This window comes from Schistocerca americana, chromosome 3 (assembly GCF_021461395.2).
Source record: "Schistocerca americana isolate TAMUIC-IGC-003095 chromosome 3, iqSchAmer2.1, whole genome shotgun sequence".
Lineage (NCBI taxonomy): Eukaryota > Metazoa > Arthropoda > Insecta > Orthoptera > Acrididae > Schistocerca > Schistocerca americana.
This window is the reverse complement of record NC_060121.1, coordinates 750,114,628-750,140,125: the sequence shown is the minus strand read 5'-3', so window position 1 is coordinate 750,140,125 and position 25,498 is coordinate 750,114,628. Positions and strand designations below refer to the sequence as shown.

General features: G+C 42.1%; 1 protein-coding gene across 1 annotated transcript in view; it reads left to right on the top strand.

Annotated features, from left to right (window-relative positions):
- LOC124607179 (UDP-glucosyltransferase 2-like) overlaps positions 1-25,498 on the top strand; it is a 125,556-nt gene that overhangs the window by 29,752 nt on the left and 70,306 nt on the right. The window contains exon 2 of the mRNA XM_047139396.1: positions 18,483-18,673. Coding sequence (XP_046995352.1) covers positions 18,483-18,673 — 191 coding nt within the window. The remainder of the gene's footprint in view (positions 1-18,482; positions 18,674-25,498) is intronic.

The following is a 25,498-nucleotide window of genomic DNA, read 5'->3' as shown; positions in this document are numbered from 1 at the left end:
GACGTGCTACTGGATATTAGAGGTACCGATGTGTACAGCAATGTGGACCATCACTTCTAAAGGTCTCGCTGTATTGTGGTACAACATGGAATGTGTGGGTGTCATGAGCAGTAAAAAGGGCATGAATGATGTTTATGTTGATCTCTTTTCCATTTTCTTGTACAGGTTCCGGAACTCTCGGAACCGAGGTGATGCAAAACTTTTTTGATGTGTGTTCGTTCCATGCCTCGTCAAATATTTTGGAGCTTTTTACTTCAGTTTTTGTCATCCCTCTGTTCCGAGTGTACTCTGAGCAAGACGGCTTTACTGGAGAGTGACTGCCAATGCTTCGGCAATTTACTGTTAAAATCTTGATACTAGAAGTTCTCACACTTTAAACTATAGGTGAAATGGTAGCTCCACCTTTTAAATGGTAGAGGGCCTGTTGGATCAAAAACGTACGTGGCAGTACGTGGCTGATAATGATGCTCTTACTGGTTTGACGTCTCGTCAGTGGTGTTTGTTGAAACAGTGCATTTAGCTTTTGAAGCCCTTTAGAGAAGTTATAAAAATAATTTCTGGTGTCTCCTGCGTAACCAAAGTAATACCACACGTTACGACATTAAATAAGTATTTAGATAAGAATGAGACATCGCAAAGAACCCCTTACTTACCAGATATGACAGACTCGTTTAAAGGTGAATTAGAAAGTAGTTTCAGCTCCTTAAACGAAGATCGAAATTATTTGACTGTAACCTTTCTAGACCAAATATTCAGGACGGACTCTTTGGAGTTATTGAAGCTGAAAGCGCTCGACAGGAGATCCTGTTATAATTTTGCGAGAATCTTCGGCCAGCAGCGGTTCTCCTTCAGTGTCTGTTAAAAGAAGTAGAAGAGACGAGACTGAAACAGCTGAAGTCGCCATAGGTACGGGAAAGCTGTAGTGGAGGCTGTGGGGCAGGGCACAGTGCAGTTCACGGCTGCAGAGAGACGCTGCGGCCATCTGTAAACATTTAATTTTCCTTTGGCTCAGGCGGTACAGATGGCCGTCGTCCTGCTCACCTAGAATTCTGCTCACGTCGAATTCCGCTCGAGTCGAATTCGGCTCACTCGGCGGTCTGGTTAATCTGCTTTGCTGAGGGCGCAGCCCCGTTGCCCGTGGCTGAGCCAGGACAGGCACGGGGAGGCAGGCAACCCCAGCTGCGAACTATTCGATGACGGCCATGCGCCGGCCTCCGGTGATGGGCGGTACTCGCGCCACGCCGACCCGCTCCTCGCGACGGCGGAAGGCCGTGGTGGGTGGATGTCCTCTGCAGCAGCCGGGATGCGACCCTCCTGCCTCCGGGCAGGAGTCGACCGTGCTGCTGGAAGGCCTGGCGAGGCCCGCTGCTGGCTGGCTCCGAGTCCCTTTCGAAATCAGAGGTTCGAACCGTGGCTGGATCTGTGGTCCTCCGTCGGAAGCTTCATGTGGCTATCAATGTAGCACAGCAGCGTCGTCCAAGAGCGCTCTGACATTAAGGGGACCACACCCTGCCTATCTAACCCATGTTAATTTAGGCAAGTATTTGACCCATTTCTGAAAAAAACTATTTGATGCAGACCTTAATGTTTCCACTGAATGTTACATGATGCTAATACAGTCAACTGTACTAAAGTCTACTTTATCCATTTTATAGTTTTTAAGAAACACTTTTTTTAATTTATTAACAAAAAATATTTCTTGTGAACTTCCTAATGTGGGAATATTAATAAATGTAGTACCAGAGTTGGCTTTTTATGTTATGCAGAGTCTCTGAAAATATAATTCATTTTTCTATTATAGTTTCTGATATAATGGGGCATATGTACTGAACATTTTAGTTTGCAGGAAATTGACTTTAAAGAAAAAACTTGTGAAATTTGTTACTTACAGTTAATTAAAACTGTCCTGCTGCATATGATGGCCCTTCTTTGGTCTCTAGCAGGTCTTCCAGCTTCTTTCTCAACTTCCTGGATGTTTGACTTACTTTCTTGGCCATATTAGGTGCAGACCTGTTTGCATCGGCTGTCCTCATTTTATCGCAATGTTGCAGCCCAGTGATCACCTTTTCACCAGGATTAATTCCCAGCTTTTTCAGTACCCAACGCTTTCCAATATTACCACAACTGAATGTAATAACAGGACCATGAACTCCTAGTTTCATTGTATGCATGCCTGCAAATACTATTTAGGAAGGCGGTTCCAAATTATGCTGTTGAAACATTCATTTGGGTTCTGTGTCTGCCCATGCAGACATTTCCTTAGAAGGTCAGGATGAGCCAAGTCTCTGAAAATAGGTTTAATTGCTGTAATAACAGCAGCAGGAAGAGAATGCTGGTGTGAATAAGATGCTCCAGTTGCCTGAGCCCTATTGTATTTGCACCACGAATTTTCTCCTAATGGACACAATCCATAACGTGGCTTATCATCAGTAGAGGACTTATGGAAGAATATGGCCCAAACACCTCTCTCCATTGCCTCCAGATTTTCTTTATTTCTCCTAATTGCCTGCCCATAGTATACCTGCAAGTTTTCTATTTCAGTTTGAGTTAACCGACCCTATCCGGTCAACAGTTTTCCATCTTCTAATTTTTTTCCTCTCATATCAACACTTAGTTTTCTCAGCCTTGTTCCCAAAGGTTTGGAACATGGCCTACACATTCTATTTTGTTAGTAATGGCATCTCCATATGGCTTAGAGTTCACCACATTGTTATATGCCTTACTGTTACCATTGCTCAAATATTTGGTGTACCGTACGCCTTTTGTTTCTACGGAGTGATGAAATATTTGTTGTACTCCATGAACTTCCATACCACCACTTGTTCCTTTAAAATTAACCACACAGTTGTATTCTTTGTGTTCACTGACTTTACAGCATTTGCAATACTTAGACATTATCTCCACATGTAAAACTTTACCGGTGTCTGCACTCGTGGCAGTCACTACTCCATTCAGAGAAGTATGTCCTCTTTTCTGTCAACTTCCATCAAGTGCAACTGCAATATCCGAACATCCATCATTTCCTTCCACTGCTTCCCTAGCAGCCAGTTTCATGCTTTCCTCACTGACCTCGCATACAGCTTTCTCTAATATTGCAGTCAGTTTTTCAAATTTATTTGGTGATTGATGTAAGTTCATCACTGAACGAAATGTTCTCCCTGCAGCCATGCCCTTGCCAATGGATCGTAAGGTATAAACTAATCTATTATTGATTTCATAAGGGCCACTTGCATCTGATTTTGAAGAACTCATAAATGAAATCACAGCTGAGCATTTAGTGCAAATTAAATCCAAAGCAATTGCTAGACCTTTTCTCGCACTGACACTCTCACAAATTTTCACACTCTGTGACTCACCACCACACTGTCTACATTGTACAAATTTAGAAATCACATCTGATAATATTCTCAAATTTATCACAATATTATTGCACCCCACGTCACTTACAGTCAATTCGTTGTAACTCTCTTGAAATTGTGAGAGCTCCTTTGATGATGCACTTGTTGAAGAATTACAATTAGAAACATCGTTGCCAGGCGACATAACCCCTTGTACATAAAGCTTTCTAAACTTGTTTCCTCTTAATTGTCATTTCTTGAAAATGCCTCCACGTTTCGTCATCTTCAATAAACACAACAAGACACACGTAAACAAGCACTGCAAACGTAAGTATAACAACTACTCGCAATCACACTTGAACAAAACCAGCCGCGTGTTTGAAAGCGTGCTGTTTACAAACAGCAGAAACAAAAGAATACCGACCGTTTCATTACAAGGATAGCCAACACACTCGGGAGTAAAAAAAAACATCCCTAACGTGCAATGTAGGGGATATAAAGGTCTAAAATGTATGCAGAAAAGTGGGTGACGGAAAAATGGGCGTGGCACATAAACACACGCGGTAGGAAAATGCTCTTTAAATGCTGGAAGAAAATTTTTTTCAGCAAAATCCTTTTCAGAGTACGTAAATAAAATTTTAATCTATCGAAATATGATGAAAACCGAAAATCGATTTTTTTCGACCTGAACGACGGTGTGGTCCCCTTAAAGACTGCCCCTTATTTATTATCGGCAGTGTGCATATGTTTCGGGAATGCGCCTCTTCAAGTCACATACTGATACACATTAGGTTAGCGCCAGCGGGCTGGTTTTGACGGCGACAAGCAGCAAGAGTTACTTTCAGTCCTACTGTACACGCTGTATCGGCAGCTCTGCGCCCATGTCGGCCCGACGTTGCACAAATTTATCATCAAGAAGCCGGCGCTTGAAGCATGATGGCCTCCATCGGAAATTATGAATTGAATGTAGTACATGGGTACATGCATCTGGGACATGAAATCCAGCCTGAGAAAGACAATCAGACAGCAGAGATTACTCGGTGTGTTGGCCTGAGCTGGATGGCATCTATGGCCGCAAATTCACAATAAAAGTACCTTACGCGGTGACGCCACTAGATAGCAGTGACTCGCAAAGCTCACGACACGTTTTGGAAATGAAGTGGAAAGTGAAAATAATAATAGCCAGCTTGACGATTAAAAAACAAAGGCGACTGTAAGCGAAATTGACTATTATTTGAAGGCAGTTTGAATCGATCCCAGCTAATGCGCCACAGTACCCGAATTCGACAAAGTTTGCTGGAGCTGAATGTTCATATATAGTCAAAGACTTTTGTCTGAATCTGGCCTTGTTTACGAGGATGAACGAAGTCGGTTATTACCTCTCAATACAAAGAATTTGGTGCTCATTCACCATCATTTGCCTCTAGTTGAGCAAGAGCACTAATTTATTTATTTTTATTAAAATGAATAATAAACATTGTGAACATGAGAGTCGTTCATTCTAGTCATCAAAAGGCAAACTGATCATCCACAAAATTCGGAATAATCAAGGAGAAGTTATTACTGAAATAGACAAAACTATGGAAACTATCAAGGATTTTTATCATAAAGATCTAGTCATACAGTCAATCAGTGACAATCAAAGCCCACATGATGAATGATGAAGATCTGTTATGAATGTGAAATCGGAAGAATTGGAAACTACCAACAAAAACGAAATGCAAACAGATGTAAAGCACCTCAATAATTTGTAAGGCATTAAGAGAAGATCAGGTTAAGAGCGAGGTGCTTAAAATTGGTGTCACATCTGAACACTTCTATGAAATAAATATTTCAATAAAGGGAAAACTGAAGAGTCATGGAAAATTTCTCAAAAACGGAGACAATACGAACGTCGAAAATTAAAGGTGTATTAGTTTTTGATCTACGAACAGGAGGAATTCAGAAAAGATTTCGGTACAACTGACCATATTCAACTAGCCTGCCCACTGATAGAGAAATGTACGTAGTATAACACCCTACTTCACATGGCCTTCATAGACTGCCAGAAGGCGTTCGGTACGATCGAAACCTGGACAGTGTTGAGGGCGATGAATAGAGCCCACGCTGACTACAGACATAAAAACTCAAACCGCTACATTTACGAGAATGTCACTCTACATACGAAAATAAAGGAAGACTGGATCACTGGAAAGGCGACACAATCTCACTTAAATTATTCACCTTGGCACTTGAGGATATGTTCAGGTGCCTATCATGGGACACAAAGATATCAGCATAGGTGCAAGACGTCTCAACCCTGTTGGTTTTGCAGCACTACAAACAAAGTGAAAACAATGATCCGAGAATTCAAAGAAACTTCCGAAGTTATAGGTCTTAAAATTAACCTTCAAAAGACCAGAGTCATGAGCCCTGTCAGTATCATGGTCTCCATCGAAAATCATGCTCTGGGTATAGTAAATCCAACTTAGGAAAGACAACCAGACAGCAGAGATTATTCGGCGAGTTAGCCTCAACTGGGTAGCATTTGGGAAGCTTTATTACATTCTCCGTAAACCGACTGTCCTATATATGTAAAATGGAAGGATTATGACATTATGCGTCCTGCCTGTAACAACACATGGGCTCGAAACAGTGAGACAACAAGCAAAGCACATCGGCTCCCCGTCTGTAGAAGGGCAATGGAGAGTCCAGCGCTTGGAGTGAGTTTGAGAGACAGGATCAGGAACGAAGAGATATGGAGAAGAATGAGGGTCAATGACTTTGTCGAGCAGATATGGAGACTGAAGTGGCGTTGGGCAGAGCTGACAACAGTCCTAAGCGGAACCCCTCTTTTGTGGATGTTCATAAGTCCATATAATCTAGGGGGGGGGGGGGGGGGGCGAGGGGCAGCACAATAAGACTTAAGATCCTTGATAGTGTCTTGCGACGAGAAAATTTTCTTCAGGAGGTTTTTAATCGTTCTCCGGACTCTGTCTGTTGTATTAGTAGAGAGTCTGCTGTACGATGCATCAGATAGTAAACACTTCATTTGTGTATATAACACCGCTTTTCCAATAGAAGCGTAGAATCGCCCTTGTCCACGGGTAAGAGAGCAATGTTAGAGTCCATACCGAGTTATCGCAAAGCAGCACCATCAGCTGCTGTGATACGAGGTGCATTCAAGTTCTAAGGCCTCCAATTTTTTTTCTCCGGACTGGAAAGAGATAGAAACATGCGCATTGTTTTAAAATGAGGCCGCGTTCATTGTCAATACGTCCCAGAGATGGCAGCACCGTATGGCAGATGGAATTTTACCGCCAGCGGCGAGAATGAGAACTGTTTTAAATACTCAAAATGACGACGTTTTCCTTACTTGAACAGCGTGCAATAATTCGTTTTCTGAATTTGCGTGGTTTGAAACCAATTGAAATTCATCGACAGTTGAAGGAGACATGTGGTGATGGAGTTATGGATGTGTCGAAAGTGCGTTCGTGGGTGCGACAGTTTAATGAAGGCAGAACATCGTGTGACAACAAAGCGAAACAACCTCGGGCTCGCACAAGCCGGTCTGACGACATGATCGAGAAAGTGGAGAGAATTGTTTTGGGGGATCGCTGAATGACTGGTGAACAGATCGCCTCCAGAGTTGGCATTTCTGTGGGTTCTGTGCACACAATCCTGCATCACGACCTGAAAATGCGAAAAGTGTCATCCAGGTGGGTGCCACGAATGCTGACGGACGACCACATGGCTGCCCGTGTGGCATGTTGCCAAACAATGTTGACGCGCAATGACAGCATGAATGGGACTTTCTTTTCGTCGGTTTTGACAATGGATGAGACGTGGATGCCATTTTTCAATCGAGAAACAAAGCGCCAGTCAGCTCAATGGAAGCACACAGATTCACCGCCACCAAAAAAATTTCGGGTAACCGCCAGTGCTGAAAAAATGATGGTGTCCATGTTCTGGGACAGCGAGGGCGTAATCCTTACCCATTGCGTTCCAAAGGGCACTACGGTAACAGGTGCATCCTACGAAAATGTTTTGAAGAACAAATTCCTTCCTGCACTGCAACAAAAACGTCCGGGAAGGGCTGCGCGTGTGCTGTTTCACCAAGACAACGCACTCGCACATCGAGCTAACGTTACGCAACAGTTTCTTCGTGATAACACCTTTGAAGTGATTCCTCATGCTCCCTACTCACCTGACCTGGCTCCTAGTGACTTTTGGCTTTTTCCAACAATGAAAGACACTCTCCGTGGCCGCACATTCACCAGCCGTGCTGCTATTGCCTCAGCGATTTTCCAGTGGTCAAAACAGACTCCTAAAGCAGCCTTCGCCGCTGCCATGGAATCATGGCGTCAGCTTTGTGAAAAATGTGTACGTCTGCAGGGCGATTACGTCAAGAAGTAACGCCAGTTTCATCGATTTCGGATGAGTAGTTAATTAGAAAAAAAATCGGAGGCCTTAGAACTTGAATGCACCTCGTATTGTAGAAATTACATCGTATAACACTGTAAGTTGCTGTTTATTTTATTCTTTATTGTGCTACCGGTTTCATCCAAAGACCATTACCCAGCACCTGCTGTATACAAGTCATGTAAGCAGGAAAATTACAGATGAAAAGGATGTTTGAATACTGTAATAGGCCGGCCGGTGTGGCCGTGCGGTTCTAGGTGCTTCAGTCTGAAACAGCGTGACCGCTACGGTCGCAGGTTCGAATCTTGCCTCGGGCATGGATGTGTGTGATGTCCTTAGGTTAGTTAGGTTTAATTAGTTCTAAGTTCTAGGCGACTGATCACCTCAGAAGTTAAGTCGCATAGTACTCAGAGCCAATACTGTAATAAAAATACAGGCAATATTTCCAGATTTGTGTTAGCAAAAGAAGTTACATTATAAGGCAATGTCAAAAACATAATCGCTATGAATAACATGTAGTCATACAGAGGCAGATGCATGAAGTGTCAATTGCGGACAACTATCCAAGGAATAAAAATAAAACAGCAAAGAATCATGAGCAACCGCTAGCGTAAAACATCTCTAACCTGTAAATAACGCGGATATACTATCAAATCGAGTCTCCCTTTTGACTAGTATCAGCTTCGTAGCAAAATATAACGAAAATTTGCAGTGTATTTTTTGTTTTTCATTTTGAGTGGTTCACTCAAAATAGAATTTATTTCCTTAGTACAATAGGAAAAAATTCTAGCTCTTTCATGAGATCCATACATCTGTCTTTCTCTGCCATAGGTTCAGATTTATGCCTTTTACTGGACTGAATTGTATTTTCAGACCGAAACCCAGATTTTACTCTTATTTTACGAAATACGTAGCTAATCTTTTCCGATATATGGTAAGACTGAATATTTTGTTTTCTGTTTTTCCTCTTCCTTTATTTTTACATTACGTCAGCATGACTACTCTGAAATTAACACTTAAGTGCCTGGCACAGAGTTCTTCGAAGCACCCCCAGACTATTTCTCTGCTGTCCCACTCTAACAGCGCGTGGAAAAAATGGACACTTGTCCTTACGATTTCTGATTTTGTCTTATTTTGTTATGATGATCATTTATTTCTGTGTCGGTTGCGCCAGTACAATACTTTTGCATTCGAATGAGAAAGTTGGAAATTAAAATCTCGTGAAAATGTCTCGCCGCAAAGAAAAACGCCCTTTTTTTAATGATTGCCATCCCAACTCGTTTGTCATATCCATGACACTCTCTACCTTATTTCTCGATAATACAAAACGAGCTGCCCTTCTTTGAAATTTTTCGGCGCCCTCCGTCAAACGTATCTGGAAAGTATCCCATACTTTCTCTGCCTCTGCCACCTCTTGTCTCTTGTCGTTTGCTGTTCACGTCTCGTAGTCTAAATCTGTTAGTGTGTCTGTAGCAGTGGGAGATGGATACGAGGTACACCTTCTTACTACAAACACGTATAGCTGTGTGGGTAAAATCCACACACTTTTATTTACACGTAGCTAAGCTATCAAAGGCAAATAACTGATGTACTTAACTTCCTCTGTTGCTTTTACAACTGACTGAATACTGTCCTCGGTTCACTGAATAGTTGCATCTAGTTCAAATGGCTCTGAGCACTATGGGACTTAACATCTGTGGTCATCAGTCCCCTAGAACTTAGAACTACTGCAACCTAACTAACCTAAGGACATCACACACATCCATGCCCGAGGCAGGATTCGAACCTGCGACCATAGCAGTCGCGCGGTTCCGGACTGAAGCGTCTAGAAACGCTCGCCCACCGTGGCCGGCAGTTGCATCTAGTAATCGATGATTGTGGCACAGGCGTAACAGGCAGTCTTCCAAGGTTTTTTGTGTCTTCTGATTTGATTGTATGCAACGAATTATCACGGGGCATAGTAAATCTCCGTAGTGGTCACTAGCAGCGACCAGTACCTGCATACGTAGCGTCACCAGTCGGCTTTGCGGCGAGTGAGGAGATTTCAGTGAGCGCGACGACAGCTGGGAGTTACTATACTGGGCTGTCTTAGGAGTGGCGCCCTGGCAGTGTCGTGTGCAGTCGACATAAACACTGCTGATCCCGCATTCTTGCCTCCCACACCTTTCGATAGTTGACGTGTAGTGTGGAAGCGGTCGACGAGGTAGGAAAGGCCTGTGCTACTGCGGAAGTGAAGAGGTTGGACAAGTGACTATGGCAGATGGGTGCCGTCCAACTCGTGCCCCGAAATTAGTCTTGAAAATTTTGCGGGTGTATCCGCAGAAAAACCAGAAATAGGACGCCCATCCACAACCTCAGGAGACTGCTGCATTCGCGCTGATGAGGATGAAGCCGATGGTGATGATCACTCGATATCTATGAAAGATGTCACTGATAATGGAGACATGCTCCATTGGCAGCTGAGTCGGCTGTTGTTGCGGTACAAGCGGACGGGCTAACGCCACTTTAGGTGATGCTGGAACATCCTCCATTGGTGCTGTATCTTTAGGTGACTTAGACGTCAGGACCTCTGCTATCGGCAATGGTTGTCTATAAGCAGTGGACTGGTTTTCCAGCAGCGCCTCTGAAAAAAGAAAATCTACGGCAGGTTCAATGTATTCAAGAAATTAAAATTGATTTTGGCACCGTCTAAACGTGCCTGTTTCTCCTAAACTTTATAGTTTTCTCAGCCGGTAGTTTGAATGACGCGTCCTGACTTCCAGTTGCGTGGCTTCTTGTATATTCGATAGAAGACTTGCATTTTTTTGTGAAACTTCATTATGAAATTTGCCTCTGAAGTTGCGTTCTGAGAATGTTTTAAATGCATCAAAGTGTAATGATGATTTGTCTCCCATAGACATAGTTCGATAAGTACTGAGGAATAATAATAGAACACTGTCTCTTGTCTGTGGAGCACGAAGTTTGGATATCTCAGCCTTCAAAGTGTGTACAAAGCGCTCAGCTTCGCCATTCGACTGAGGAGAGAACGAATCATTCTAACACACTAAATCCCGTTTTGTTGACAGATTCTCTGACATTCCAGCTTGAGGACCATTGTCTGAAACGATGACTAAACGATGACTTGCGATAATCCTTCGAGATAGAAAGAGTGAGTGCTCTGACAGTGCCATTGCTGCTTGTAAAGTTTACGGGAATTGCAAAAGGATATATGCTGAAAGCGTTGACTATGATTAGCCATCATGTGTTCCTAAAGGGACCAAAAAGACTGTGCTGCCATGGATCTTCTCGTCGTTGCCCAATTGAAAACTTCTTAGCGCTGCGCTGCCTGGTTTTCCGAAAAATGCGTGACATTGCTAAGTCATCAGATCAGTTTGTCTGTTAATTCCTTGCTAGATACAATGTTGGTCCTCCTGCTGCTTTGTTTTGATCATATACCAGTATCTCCTATGTAAAAGACGTAAAAGATTATGCTGTAATGCCGGCCGCTGTGGCCGAGCTGTTGTAGGCCCTTCAGTCCGGAACCGCGCTGCTGCTACGGTCGCAGGTTCGAATCCTGCCTCGGGCATGGATGTGTGTGGTGTCCTTAAGTTAGTTAGGTTTAAGTAGTTCTACGTCTAGGGGACTGATGACCCCAGATGTTACGTACCATAGTGCTCAGAGCCATTTGAACCATTTTTTTAATGCTGTAATGCTGCAGAAATCTGTGCTCCTTGTTCAATTGCCATGTGTAACATGTTTGATCGAAAAACTTTTACGTTGCGCATAGTATCGTCTAACCAATGAATCTGAGATTGAATTCTTATTAAGAGACAAGTCACATGAACGTAATTTTTGAGCAAAAGGAATGAACAATAAACTGTTTTCTACTGCTTGACCGATCCGCTGATGATCAGTACGAAAAGCTTCTAGAGCTTGTAATTGAGATTGATGCTTGCAGATAAGATGAGTCTGATGCATCAGGTTCCAAATCATTGCCAAATAGTAAGTGACACAGACAATCAGCGTTTGCGTCCATTGAAGTTGGGCGCTGACTCACATTATACTGATAATTAGAACGAATTACGGACCAGTGTTGTAGCTTTTGAACTATTCGCTCTAGTACATTTTTTGGTGGATAAAAAATGCAGTTAATTCTTTGTGATCACTGACAGGAAACCATCTTCTGTCGTGCAGATAATGATGAAACTTTGTAACCCCATAAATGTTTGCCAAGTCTTTTTTTCCAACTGATTGCAATTTTCTTGAGTCTTGTTCAAAATTTTCGACACACATGCCATGGGGCGCTCGGTGTGAACATGTATCTATTGCCAGTACTACTGGTTTGCTCGGATCAAAGTGTATAAGACAAGCGTGACTAAACAGAGCGTCCTTCAATTTCTGAAATGAATGTTCGCATTCTTGAGTCCATTTGGAAGGAAGTTTTATGCGTGAGGCGATGCAGTGGTGCCGTAATTTCAGCTGCGTTCAGGATAAAACTTACTAAATAATTAATCCTTATACACTACTTATAATTCCTGAACATTGTTAGGGGATCGTAACTTCCGGATGGTCCCTAAACGTTTGGTAGTGGGACGTGCGCCCTGAGCGTCAGTGATATGTAGGAACTGAGGCGTTCCCCAACAGAACATGCTGATACCGATACAAACCTCCATGAGTATTAATTACCATGAATTCCTTTGCTTCGTTGTCAGGAGGAAGTTTCAGGTAAGTGTCTGCTAAATCGATTTTAGAGAAAAATCATCCTCCTGCCAGCCTGTCTAATTCCTCGGTAAGTGGTTGGGAATGAATCTGTCACTGTTTCAGCATTGACAGTGGCTTTGAAATCTACACAGATTCTAATTTTCCAGTTTGCTTTCCCTGTGATTACCAGATGAAATGCCCATTGGCTTGCTGAAATAAGTTGCCGAACGTCAGTTTGTTTCAGCCGTTCCAGGTCAGTAGCTACTTCACTTCACATAGCATGCGGTACAAGACGTGCTCTGTAAAATTTAAATTTGGCATTATCTTCCATTATCTTCAAGTATAAAATGTGCTTTGAAATCCTTCACGAAACTCAGTGTGCCATCAAACCCATACTTGTGTAGTGCTCTCGTGTGAAATCTGAGTTCTGACTGCATGTACATTATCTTGAATTTTCAGACTAAACGATTCGAATGCGTTCATTCTAAATATGATGTGAAATTTCACCAGTGAAGGTTTGCTTCGCACTTTCACTGTCGTGCTCCGTGCGATTTCTGTTCTGTTTGCATAAGGTTGCGTTCGGAGTAGTGCTTTTGAATTCGCTTCGTGAAATCGTATTTATTTCCATTTTCTTTCAATGAGGGCTACGGAGAAATGAATTAACTTTACGGTTCTTCTGTAAACACACTTTTTGAGCGTGTCCCTTTTTATGACGATGTCGGCATTCTGTCTGACAGAGAAAGCAACTCTTACTGCTGTACTATATTGCAGCGCGTGTTTTTATGGCGTACTCTGCAACGTCCTTCAGACATGTCGCCACTCTAGGTTTTCTTTCACACTCCATATATGCAGACGACATTTTCATTATTTACAGAAGGCTGGTAACGCCACTGATCGCCTCTTCAGAATCTTTAACGACCTTTCACACGTGAGCTCGAAAACGAATTCCGCCAGTTAAATTATTTGGATCCAACATTAGAAATAGTTGATAACAAAATTTCTTTCCATATTTTTCGTAAAAAAAAAACAACACTGACCAAATAATGCCGTCCTGTTCGACACACCCTCACTCTCACAAAAAAGCCTTTTTCCATTATTCCATCCATACAGCTGTTTCTTCTACTCTATCTGATGAAAACCTCGATGCTGAGATTAATTTGATTAAAAATACTGCACTCAATAATGCATACGAACCAATCATAGCGGATTATATTTTAAAACCAATAGAATTACAACTCTTGGCATTTCTCCTAAAAACGAACGTAATGAAAAGAAAAAAAGTGTTCTATACCGATTTTAAGACCTGTATCTTAGGAGCATTCATCGACTTCTCCAAAACAAATATGACTGTGAAGTAACATTTTGTACTAATAATTGATTAAAAAGTAATCTTATTCATGATTTGAAACCGCTACATTCTCCTTTGCAAAACTCAGGTAACTAAAACATTCGCTCTGACACATGTCCAGCCTATTATATAGGACAATTAGAACGAGCAATTGCTGTTAGACATAAATAACATCTCTTAGAAAAAAAGTACAAGTATAGTAACTTGTCCTTTGATGATCATTTATTAATTACAGGCCTTAAGCCTAAACGAGTCCATGACGTCAATATCTTCGATATAATAACCATCTATCCTTGTATTTTCTCTATGTTAATGGTTTTGCAACCTTGTGATGAAAACACCCACATCGATGTCGAAACCAGGTTAAAGTAAAATCTTTTGCAACTGTTGGCTGTGTTATACATATCATATTCTTGTATGGTTGCTGTTTTAAAGACATTTTTAAAATTGTTCATTTTAAACATTATTACTTGAAAAAAAGTTCATGGATTTAAAACAGTCTCTTCAGTTTCATCTATCTTTTTTGTTAATATGCCAAAATTCCATTCCAGAATTGCATCCTCTCTTCCAGAATGAAAATTTATTTCTTTTCGTATCAGCCGTTTTTAAGATATTTTTGGGTAGTTTTGATTTGCAGGCAGGCTCCGTGGGAAGGTCTAAATTTACCTGAGAATCCGTTGTATAAAAGCTATTATCTCGCAGGCCATTTATGTCTATCTTACGTTGAGATACCTGTGGTGTACCTTTGCTCATTTGGAATACCTTTACCATAATAATCGTTAATAAACCAAGACTTTTTGTAGAATTTTGGTCACCAAGTACTGTAATCTGTAAAGTCTTCTATTTTCATGAGAACAAAACTAAATTTTTCTTTCTTCTGCGAAGAATCTAATGTGAAGTTTATATCCTCACTAACAGTGTAACCCGTATCTGCAGTAAACGATGCGCATATCCAGTTGAACTTCTGAAAATTTTGAAAACGTTTCTTTCTGCAGTTATGATCTTAGCGTTCACAACGGCAACTATGAGTGCATGGAAACCCAGCTCTGCGGTGTCTCTTACCTCCTGAGCTTCAGTCCCTTGTAGTACGTTACTCAGATAGGGAATGCGGTGCTCTAAGATTTCTGCTCTCACTCAATTGTCTGCTATATTTTGGACAATGGCACGGAGAGGCATTTCCTATCGAAATGATATTCCATAAGTATAGTTAAATTTTCAGTTTCTATTCATTCCTTTAAATTCTGCTATACATTCTTTATAGGACTGTTGTGTACATTTTCAGAAAAAATTGTAGAGATTCGCAGCCACATATTCGTTTAATTTATTGACTAGCTCAGCATGGGACAAAGTATGCGCCTCTATTTCAGAAAACAATTTTCTACAGAGTCCAAAGGTTTCTACTCCAAATCACGGCAAGAAAAATGAATGACGAGATTCAATGTAAATGTTGCATGTATAGAAGTGCTGCTCGAGCTGCATTTTGTATGATGCTCCAGTCTGAAAGGAAAAGAATAATTAAACGCTTATTATGCCTTCTGAAAGAAAATTAGAAGTTACTGAGATTACTTTCTGCCAACAGGTTTCTCATATAAAAAAAAAATAGCATACGACTCATGTCTCATTAAGCCTGCTTGGATTAATTCAATCGCCTCCAGATATCTGCCAATCCCATCCTTGCCGCCAGTGATATCTGTTTTGTCTGCGATTACAGGAGATGGATACGAGGTAGTCCTTTCTACTAGAAACATAAAAAAATAAAGCTACAAGGCTAAAATTCACACTCTTTTATTTACAGCAATTACATGCAACCATGCTGGCAAAAGCGAATAACTGATGTACTTAACTTTCTCTGCTTCATTTGCAGTTGTTCATCTGACTAATACCGTCTTCAGTTCACTGACTGTTAGCTTCTAGTAAGTGGTGAGTGTGGCGCAGGCGTTGATGATAGCCTTTCGACGTTCGTCGTGTCTTCTGACCATATCTCGGCGTGCGTCGACTTACAGGAGTTGCAGAAAAATACTATTAGATTCACAGTTGGGGTGGCCATTAATGGCAACCTCTATCTGCAAATGTAGCACCATCAGTTGGTCTTTTGGTGAGTGACGAATATTCTGGAATGAGCAAACAGCGCACAGACAGCCGGCTTGATGATAGTACACTATGTAATCAAAAGTATCCGGACACCTGGCTGTAAATGACTTACAAGTTCGTGACGCCCTCCATCGGTAATGCTGGAATTCAATATAGTGTTGGCCCACCCTTAGCCTCGACGACAGCTTCCACTCTCGCAAGCACACTTACAATCAGGTTCTGGAAGGTTTCTTGGGGAATGGCAGCCCATTCTTCACGGAGTGCTGCGCTGAGGGGAGCTATCGATGCCGGTCGGTGAGGCCTGGCATGAAGTCGGCGTTCCAAAACATCCCAAATGTGTTCTATAGGATTCAGGTCAGGACTCTGTGCAGGCCAGTCCATTACAGGGATGTTAGTGTCGCGTAACCAGTCCGCCACAGGCCGTGCATTATGAACAGGTGCTCGATCGTGTTGAATTGATCTTCAACAGTGGGAAGCAAGAAGGTGGTTAAAACATCAGTGTAGGCCTGTGCTGTGACAGTGCCACGCAAAACAACAAAGGGTGCAAGCCCCCTCCATGAAATACACGACCACACCATAATACCACCGCCTCCGAATTTTACTGTTGCCACTACACACGCTGGCAGATGACGTTCACCGGGCATTCGCCATACCCACACGCTTCCATCGAAGCACCACAGTGTGTACCGTGATTCGTCACTCCACACAACGTTTTTCCACTCTTTAATCGTCCAATCTTTACGCTGCTTCACCAAGCGAGGCGTCATTTGGCAGTTACCGGCGTGATGTGTGGGTTATGAGCAGCTGCTCGACCATAAAATCCCAGTTTTCTCACATCCCGTCTAACTGTCATAGTACTTGCAGTGGATCTTTACACCGTTTCGACTTCCTGTGCGATGGATTGGTGTCTGCTATCACACATTACGACCCTCTTCAACTGTCGGCGGTCTCTGTCAGTCAACAGACGAGGTCGGCTTATACGCTTTTATGCTGTACGTGTCTCTTCACGTTTCCACTATCACATGGGAAACAGTGGACCTAGGGATCTAGGGATGTTTAGGAATGTGGAAATCTCGCGTACAAACGTATGACACAAGTGACACCCATCACCTGCCACGATCGAAGTCCGTGAGTTCCGCGGAGCCTCCCATTCTGCTCTCTCACGATGTCTAATGGCTACTGAGGTCGCTGATACGGAGTACCTGGCAGTAGGTGACAGCACTAAGCACTTAATATGAAAAACGTATGTTTTTGGGGGTATCTAAATATTTTTGATCACGTAGTGTATAAACGGATGACTTAGGAGTGGTGGTCTGGTAGTGTCGTGTCCAGTTGGACGAATCCGCATTTGCTTACCTCAAAATTGTACGTATTGTTCTACCCTTCACATAAAAATATAATTTTTTTTTTATTTTCGCTACACAGGGTGTCCTCGTAACGTTGCAATAAAATTCGATTGCCTGTAGAGGTGTCTTGAGGAAGAAATCGAAGACAGGAACCCATTTTACTGTTTGACTGCACCACCTCTTCTCCCAGACGCTGACACAGTTTCGCCACACGTGTCTAATTGTTACGGCCCTTTCAGAAAAATCAGGTACACTGAACCGAAAGTTAGCGATGTTGGATAACGTTTCTGAAATGGGCGCCGGCGCTTATACCTTCGACGGCCCTCTACAACACCTTGAAGTTTGTCTCAACGTTTCTGGGACACCCCACAGACGTTCATATTTTTTATGCGAAGAGTAGAACAATACGTACAATTTTTTTTACTGAAAAATGTAACGTTTTGTCTGACTATTGTGAGCGATCGGTAGCGTTTACGCTGACTACACCGAGCGCTGCGTACGTCCAAGTTCGCCGCCAGCGGGCGTTCTATTCGCCCGCGAAGCTCCGTCCCTTGCAGAAAGATGGACGGGTGGCGCACTACGTGGGCAGACAGCCGCCGCCGCTAATTACCACTTTCTCACCGAAGCAAATTGTATCCTGGTGCGCCTTTTTATAAACCAATGCTCTCAGAAATCCGCCAAAAGACACGACGAACAATGAACCAAGGACAGTATTCAAATAGACGAATAATTGCAAACAGAACAGAAAAGTTTCGTATTTGCCTTTGCCAGCTTGGCTATCTGTAAATAACAGTGTCTAAATTTAACCCATGCAATTGCCTCTCTGTTTTTAGTACAAAAGATCTTCCTCGAATCCGCCTCCTACAACTGCAGACACGACATATTGTACTCATAATTGGAACAAATATATTTTTAATTTGGGTTTGGCTGTAATATTTTGGTTCTCTTATGAACTTAGGTTGGAGAACATTGTTTTCTATTTCAACATATTTGATTTCATTGTTTTAATGAATAATTTGTCTCTATGTAAAGTTCATTTTTAGATATGTTTGTGGGCTAGCATTGCTCTCTGATTCCTCATTGCTGCTTTGTACATGGTGAGCAGCGTACACAGATCTTGTGAACGCAGCAAGCAGACAAGCTAATTCAAAAACTCATGGGCAGTTCTGTGTGTTTTTTTTTTTATCACTGCTTTCACTCGTTACGTTTACTGTGATAACACTTACTCTTCAGCCACTCCATGTTTCAAATAATCCATACCGTACATTTATTCTGCAGGACCCACCGCAAAACCTCACACAGATCGATATGTCATTTACATATCCGAAAGCGGAGGACGAAGAGTTTAGAGATCTCGTAACTGAAATCACGAAAACACCCACAGAGAAACTGCCTGAAGTGTTGCTTCCTTATTACGAATTCGCGTGCGAAGCCCATTTCAATTTTCCAGAAATAAAACAACTTTTACGGTAAGTCTGTAATTCTCTTATTACTATTTACTTATATTGTCAATATATTTTATCACTGTCATACTCTTGATGCTAAAGGACTCTAGTAATAAGAGTTCAGATACTTAATATTTCTGTAGCACCTACTTTCCAGGCAAATATCCTATATTAATTTTTGTGACCAGGAATGCCATCGTGCAAGATATGTGAAACATTCATCTCAAACACAACAATCAAAGAGCTCTCGCGAATACATTGTAGTTGTCTAAATTTGTCATTTTAATCTTAACAATACTCAATTAATTTATCTGTTATACTCGTAGTCGACAGTAGCAGAGCATAATTACATCTAACACGCTTCCACTCCTTGGAACAGGTTATTAGCGAAGTATGTTACTGTGCTTTGATGGGCAAGTGGAATACTATTCACATTCATGTTCAACAACTGAATTATTTTATGTTTAAAGTATTAGTTTTTTGTCTGGTAGGAAACTGAAGTCGATGCTGTCCAGTTAGTTTCGCTGCTAATTATCGGGATATATCATTGTCGCGGTTAACAGCGCACACTTATCAACGTACTGCCGCTAAAAAATGTAACCCCCTCAAGGACAGGATAATTTTATCGACAAGAGAAGTGAAAGGTAGATTATTATTGTAGGACTATATGACAACAAATTAAGACCAAATAAAACACACCTGTAGCACTAAACGATGTCCAAACAGAAGCATCAGTACATACAATAACCCCCCCCCCCCCCCCCCCCACCACCCTGGAGGCAACGCAGGCGTGGTTTCTTGCATGCAAATGATCGTATAGGTATTGTCAACAAAATGCTTCTGGGCTGTTGACCGCATTGTTGTACATACAATTTTCCGATGTTTCAGCCGCTATTACAAATGGTTTTCCCCAGTGCTTTATGCTGAGCTGACTGCTGTATGCGAGTATAAAGGCCCGTCCACACGCAACGATCTGTCTGCGCAAATGTCTGCGCACATCACATCTGCGCAGACAGATCGTTGCGTGTGGACAGAAGATTTGCACCAACTTGAGGTGTGTGCAAACCTGGAAGTTGGAGTTGAGGTTTGAGCGAAACCTCTCAAATCTGTGGGTTCAAACCACATTTGCGCAGACATGTTGGAGCGTGTGGACAGGAGATCGCCGCAAATCTGGCGCGGAACAGCTGTTTGTTCAGTCTAGTGTTTGTAATTGTGCGCACAGGACATTAAAATGGCTGATACTCGTCAGTGTTCTCGAAAGTTTGTTAGTGAATTCACTGAAATATATAGAAAACACCCATGTTTGTGGAAGATTAAAAGTAAAGAATATAGTGACCGAGACAAAAAGACAGCACTATACAATGCTCTAATTGAAAAACTGCGGGCAGTTGACGCCTCGGCAAACAGAGAAACAACAGTAATAAAAAAATAAATTCGTTGCGAACTGTTTGCCGAAAAGAGTTATCCAAAGTTCAGAAATCTAGAAGATCTGTTGTAGGAGTAGATCAAGTATACCAGCCAACGTTATGGTATTTTGATCTGCTTGGCTTTCTTAAGGTTCGCCCTGCAAATCTCGCAGTAAATTTAAGTGAGAAAACTGCTTTCGCTTTAGCAGCCACTGTCTACACGATTTTGACCACTTTCTCTGTTTCCTGCGGCTGGTCTGAATGTTTTTTGCAACACAAGTTGCGAACACAGACCACAATAGAGCTTCCTCCATTTCTATATTTCAAAATAACTGAATTAAATTTTTGACGTTTACGGGGAGCGTAGTCGCTTGCCACTGATATTTCTTTTCTACACCGACAGATGGCGGGCGAGTAGTAGATTGGGGTTTGTGTCGTGTGAACACACCACATTTGCAGCGATCTTTTGCATGTACAGACATCTGCGCCGATGTCTGCCCAGACAGATCGTTGCGTGTGGACCGGGCTTAAGTGGTGCCGAATGGCTTCCGGCGGTAGACTGTCCCGGGCGTCTTGTGTCTTTTGTCGCAATTAGTCAAAGATTCTCGCACGATCTGTGGAACGAGCAAGTTCTCGCTTCATCGTGTTCATAAGTGATCAATTGGCGAGAGTTCTGGCGGTCTTGCTCACTAGGACAGTTGTACGTCACGAACAGCACAATATGTCAGAGCAGTCGTATAGTGACCTGCATTGTCCTGCTGAAAAAGCACATCACCTTCCTGTCGAAGAAATGGCAGTAGCATGCGGATAAAACCATGTGTAATGTAGTGAGTACTGGTTAGTTTACCCTACAGAAACACCAAATCTGACTGCGAGTTGTATCTGATGGTCCCTCACGCCATAAAACCTTGGGTGGGAGCAGTGTGTAGTGGGCGAATGCACTCCGAAATAGTCCGCACTTCGGATTTATGCCGTGGACGTATACGTCGATCACTTGGATACGTCTGCTCTAATCATGGAAGACAATAGCGCGCCATTACACTATGCAGACGACTCTCTCACAACAGAATAGCCGTGGCGGTGTGTGGTGCCAGTGATAGCCTGACGAGAGGCGCTCTTGAGAATCTGGCTGCAAGCACACGGTTCCCATTTGAGCTTGGTGAGACAAAAAGTGCAACACGCGCCCGGATGTCTTTCGTGGATGATGTTCGATCGGCCATCGGTGCTCACACAACGCGTCGAATTTGACTTGCGTCTGCACTACGCGGACGTTGGACGTCCGGAACCTGGGCTACGGGTGTGGGAATGCTCCACGGACCATTGCCGAAAGTAGGGATGCACCACCGATACACCGTGTCCATTTGCACCAGTCCCTCGATACGTCCATGCAACTACACCGGTCCGCAGTGCGACACTCTTCAAATGGCTTCAAATGTAACATAGCGGGGCATGGTTGTACCCTAGAACGATTGTTGTAAACAATGTTCACTTCTAAACTGATCACAGTTACTGCCTGCAGAGTGAAAAACAGAGGCGCGCAGTAGGGCTTCCTGAGCGCCATTTGATCGCCAATGATTGTGACACTGAAACTGGAGCCCCTCAGTATGCACATATTTGCCCCGGTGCCACTCCGTGTAGGTGTTGAATTTTTTTCCGGCATTGTAGTATGTATAGTTCATATCACAGTCTGTTGTGAAACATAATTTTCTGGTGTAGATTACGATGTTTATATGACAAAATGGTTTCAAGCTTCCCCAGGTATCTTTCGTGGTCGTTACTTTCAGGTCGCGGGTTCGAATCCTCCCTCGGGCATGGATGTGTGTGATGTCCTTAGGTTAGTTAGGTTTAAGTAGTTCTAAGTTCTAGGGGACTGATGACCTCAGAAGTTACGTCCCATAGTGGTCAGAGCCATTTGAACCATTTTTTTTTTTTTCTGATTATTCGCTGCCATGACCATTTGTTGCCGGACTCGAATGCAGTTTTAACTTGCCACAAATAGACAAGCTTTCCGCGCGACTGCTACGGTCGCAGGTTCGAATCCTGCCTCGGGCATGGATGTGTGTGATGTCCTTAGGTTAGTTAGGTTTAAGTAGTTCTAAGTTCTAGGGGACTGATGACCACAGATGTTAAGTCCCATAGTGCTCAGAGCCATTTGAAAGACAAGCTTTCTTATGAAGTATGGAGCATCCAAAAAGATAGGTATCTCTGGGGTTGCCGCGCGGGGTAGCCGCGCGGTCTAGGCGCCTTGTCACGGGCCGTGTGGTCCCATAAAATGAGCGTTTGGCGTCATTGACCGGGAGGCCCCTTACGGGGCAGGTCCGGCCACCTTGGTGCAGCTCTTATTACATTCGACGCCACATTGGGCGACCTGCGCGCCGGATGGGGATGAAATGATGATGAAGAAAGCACAACACCGAGTCCCTGAGTGGAGAAAATCCCCGACCCTGCCGGGAATCGAACTCGGGCCCGTAGGACGAATTTGGTCCCATAAGACCTTACCACAAATTTTCCAAATTTTCATTTTGGGTTGATACTCGTCCTGATAAAACGCTTTGCGTTGCCAGATGAAGCTGTTACAAAGTGATGTCGACTCTGAGTACAAGCGTTATGCAGCACTCACCAAATTTTGCAAGCGTTAACTAACAAAATAGCACTGGTTGGCATTTTCTTGGTCTATCTAAGGCGTTTGTCTTGTTGATCCACAATATCCTCCAAGATAAACTGGAGTGTTATGGAACTGATGATATAGCCAACCAATGGATTATGTCATATCTAACCAAAAGAATGCAGAAAGTGGTATTTAGCAATTTAACCAATGTAATCAGGAGAGACTCCTCTCACTTGGGGGGGGGGGGGGAGAGGAATCACATATGGGTTTTCCCAAGGCTCAATGTAGGTCTGCCATTGTTCCTCAGATATGTAAATGATCTCCCGTCTAACATAAAACAAGCAAAATTAGTTCTTCTTGTGAATGGCATCTTTTTGTGGATGGCACCAGTCGAAGCATACATACAGCAACAGAAGAAATGGTAAACAATGCTCTTAAAGTGTCATTGACTCATTTTCTGCGAATGGCGTGACTCTCAATTTTAAAAAGACCAGCATATCCAATTATTCACATGAAGCGGTACTACACCAATGATAAGCGTAACGTAATAAGTAGGGTGGAAACTTTAAAATATTGATGAGAACTTAAACTAAAAAAAAACCATTTTGGAACTTCTTAAAAAAATTAATTCTGCCATATTTACACTTAGAATCATTCCAAATGGGGAGAGACAAGTCAGTAAGCTGACAGGTTTTGCATATTTTCATTCAGTAAGTCTTATGCAATAATGGTCTGGGGTAGCTCAAGTGTAAGAAAGAAAGTGCTCACTGCTCAAAAACGTGTTGTAAGAATAATAGGCGGTGCTCACCCGCGATCATTTTGTAGGCATCTGTTTAAGGAATATGGCCCTCCGTCTACTGCTCCACAGTGTATTTATTCCCCCGTGAAGTTTGTTGTTAGTAATCCATTGCAGTTCAAAAGGAACAATGATGTACATAATTAAAATACCAGAAGGAAAAATTATATTCATTACTCCACATTAATGTTGTCTTTAGCACAAAAGGGGGTACAAAGTGCTGAGACTAAAATTTTTTACCATTTACCCATTGACATAAAATGTCTGACAGACAGCTTCTCTGCAGAAGAATTTCTATTATTGTAATGTGTAAAATGTGGTGGGTTGGAATTACTAACTCACATCGGTATACTTAATAGAACAGTAATACTAATAATGGTACTGATAAACAATAATAATAATAATAATCACAAAGGTGTGACCACAAGGCAGCCAACCTCTACTAAGTAATAATTTACTCAAATAACTTATAAAAAGATCTTGTCTTAGGCAGAGTAAACTGCACTAGTCAAAAAGTAAACCACAGTCGTCAAATATAAAACAAGAAGCCTGAAAAGATAAATAATTTCTTTTAAAAAATCATTTTGAAACAGATAACTACTAGAACGGACTTTCCGCATCTATGGGCACTAAGAACCTAAGCGAACATTATTAGACAGTCACACTCACCAAATCATGGAGAAAACCAGTGTGCGGGTAGACTTGCGGTTAACAGGCGTACCGGCCAGTAAACAATAACTGCACTATGTAGCGTGTTGGGTGAGACAGCGAGCCGTATGCTGTTCTAGCGTGAATCAACAGCGGATTGTGAGCTCCAACTGCCGTCATTTGCATACTGAAGGATAAATAAAAACGATGGTACGAGATAGTGCCAGAAGTATATAGTTTAAATAAGTTAATAGTTACTAAATAATGCCTTAAAAGTAGTTGAAACAAATACGAAGTTGAAAATCAAAGAAGTAAACACAATTTCATAGTGTCGGGTGACAAGCGGCAATCTAGCTGTTGATTATTTAGGCTTAGAGGAACTGGCTAGTGACATTTTTGTAAAGCTGTCATCATAGTTCATAAAAAATGTTGTTCTTAGTGACAGGTTCCTCACTGAGACTCAAATCTTCTGAACGCTCCAAAACTTGTTACCTGTAGTTGCCAGGTGAACGAACTGTAAAACATCTTTTGCACTAACTGATTGTGCCATCGGTTGTTGCTAGGATAATTTGTTCATTATGAATGAAAACACGCACAACACTGGTGTAATGTTCTACTACACTTATTATTTTAGTTATATTACAAACTGGTTTTCGGGTGTCACGCCAGCATCAGATACAAAGATAAGTACATGGTCAGTGAAATTTTGTTGGATCAAAATTGTAAATAGTGCACCTACGGAGTATCTCCATTTCCAGACGTGAAAAATGTTAATTTTGGACTTAGGAATAAAGCAAGAGGGATTATTTCACTGAAAATGTGTTGTAAGATTATTTAACTGAGATAAAATATGTGACATTAATTAATGAACTACAAATAGATTACAATTGTTCATAGAATAAAATAAACTGAACAATAAACTTTGGTCACGTATTCGAAAGAAGCAGCTGAACAAAATAATCTTGTCGTTAATGGGTCCTAAATTACAAAGACATAAGATATAAAAATGATAATAAGCAGAGAAGCAGCTGCGATTGTACTATGAAAATTCCTCTATAGATGGGGTGTAATACTTTATGTTTCACCTTATAGCTATGGCCTCCTTTGAGAAAGTGATCTGCTAAAGTAGTCTCCTTCTCTAACTTTACAACTTCTGTGGTGTTCCTTCAAGAGGATACACATTGCCCTACCAAACTGACCTACATATAATTTGCTACAGTTACAAGTAATTTTATATATTCCACTCTTTTCCAAAGCTGGAGTGCTGTCTTTACCATTGGGCAAAAAGTGGCCAACAGTGTTGTACACATGAAGGATGTTTCTGCGTTCCTGGATTTAAGCTTCTTGGCTACATCCAGTGAGGCTTTTCCCGAATATGGAATTGTGGACCA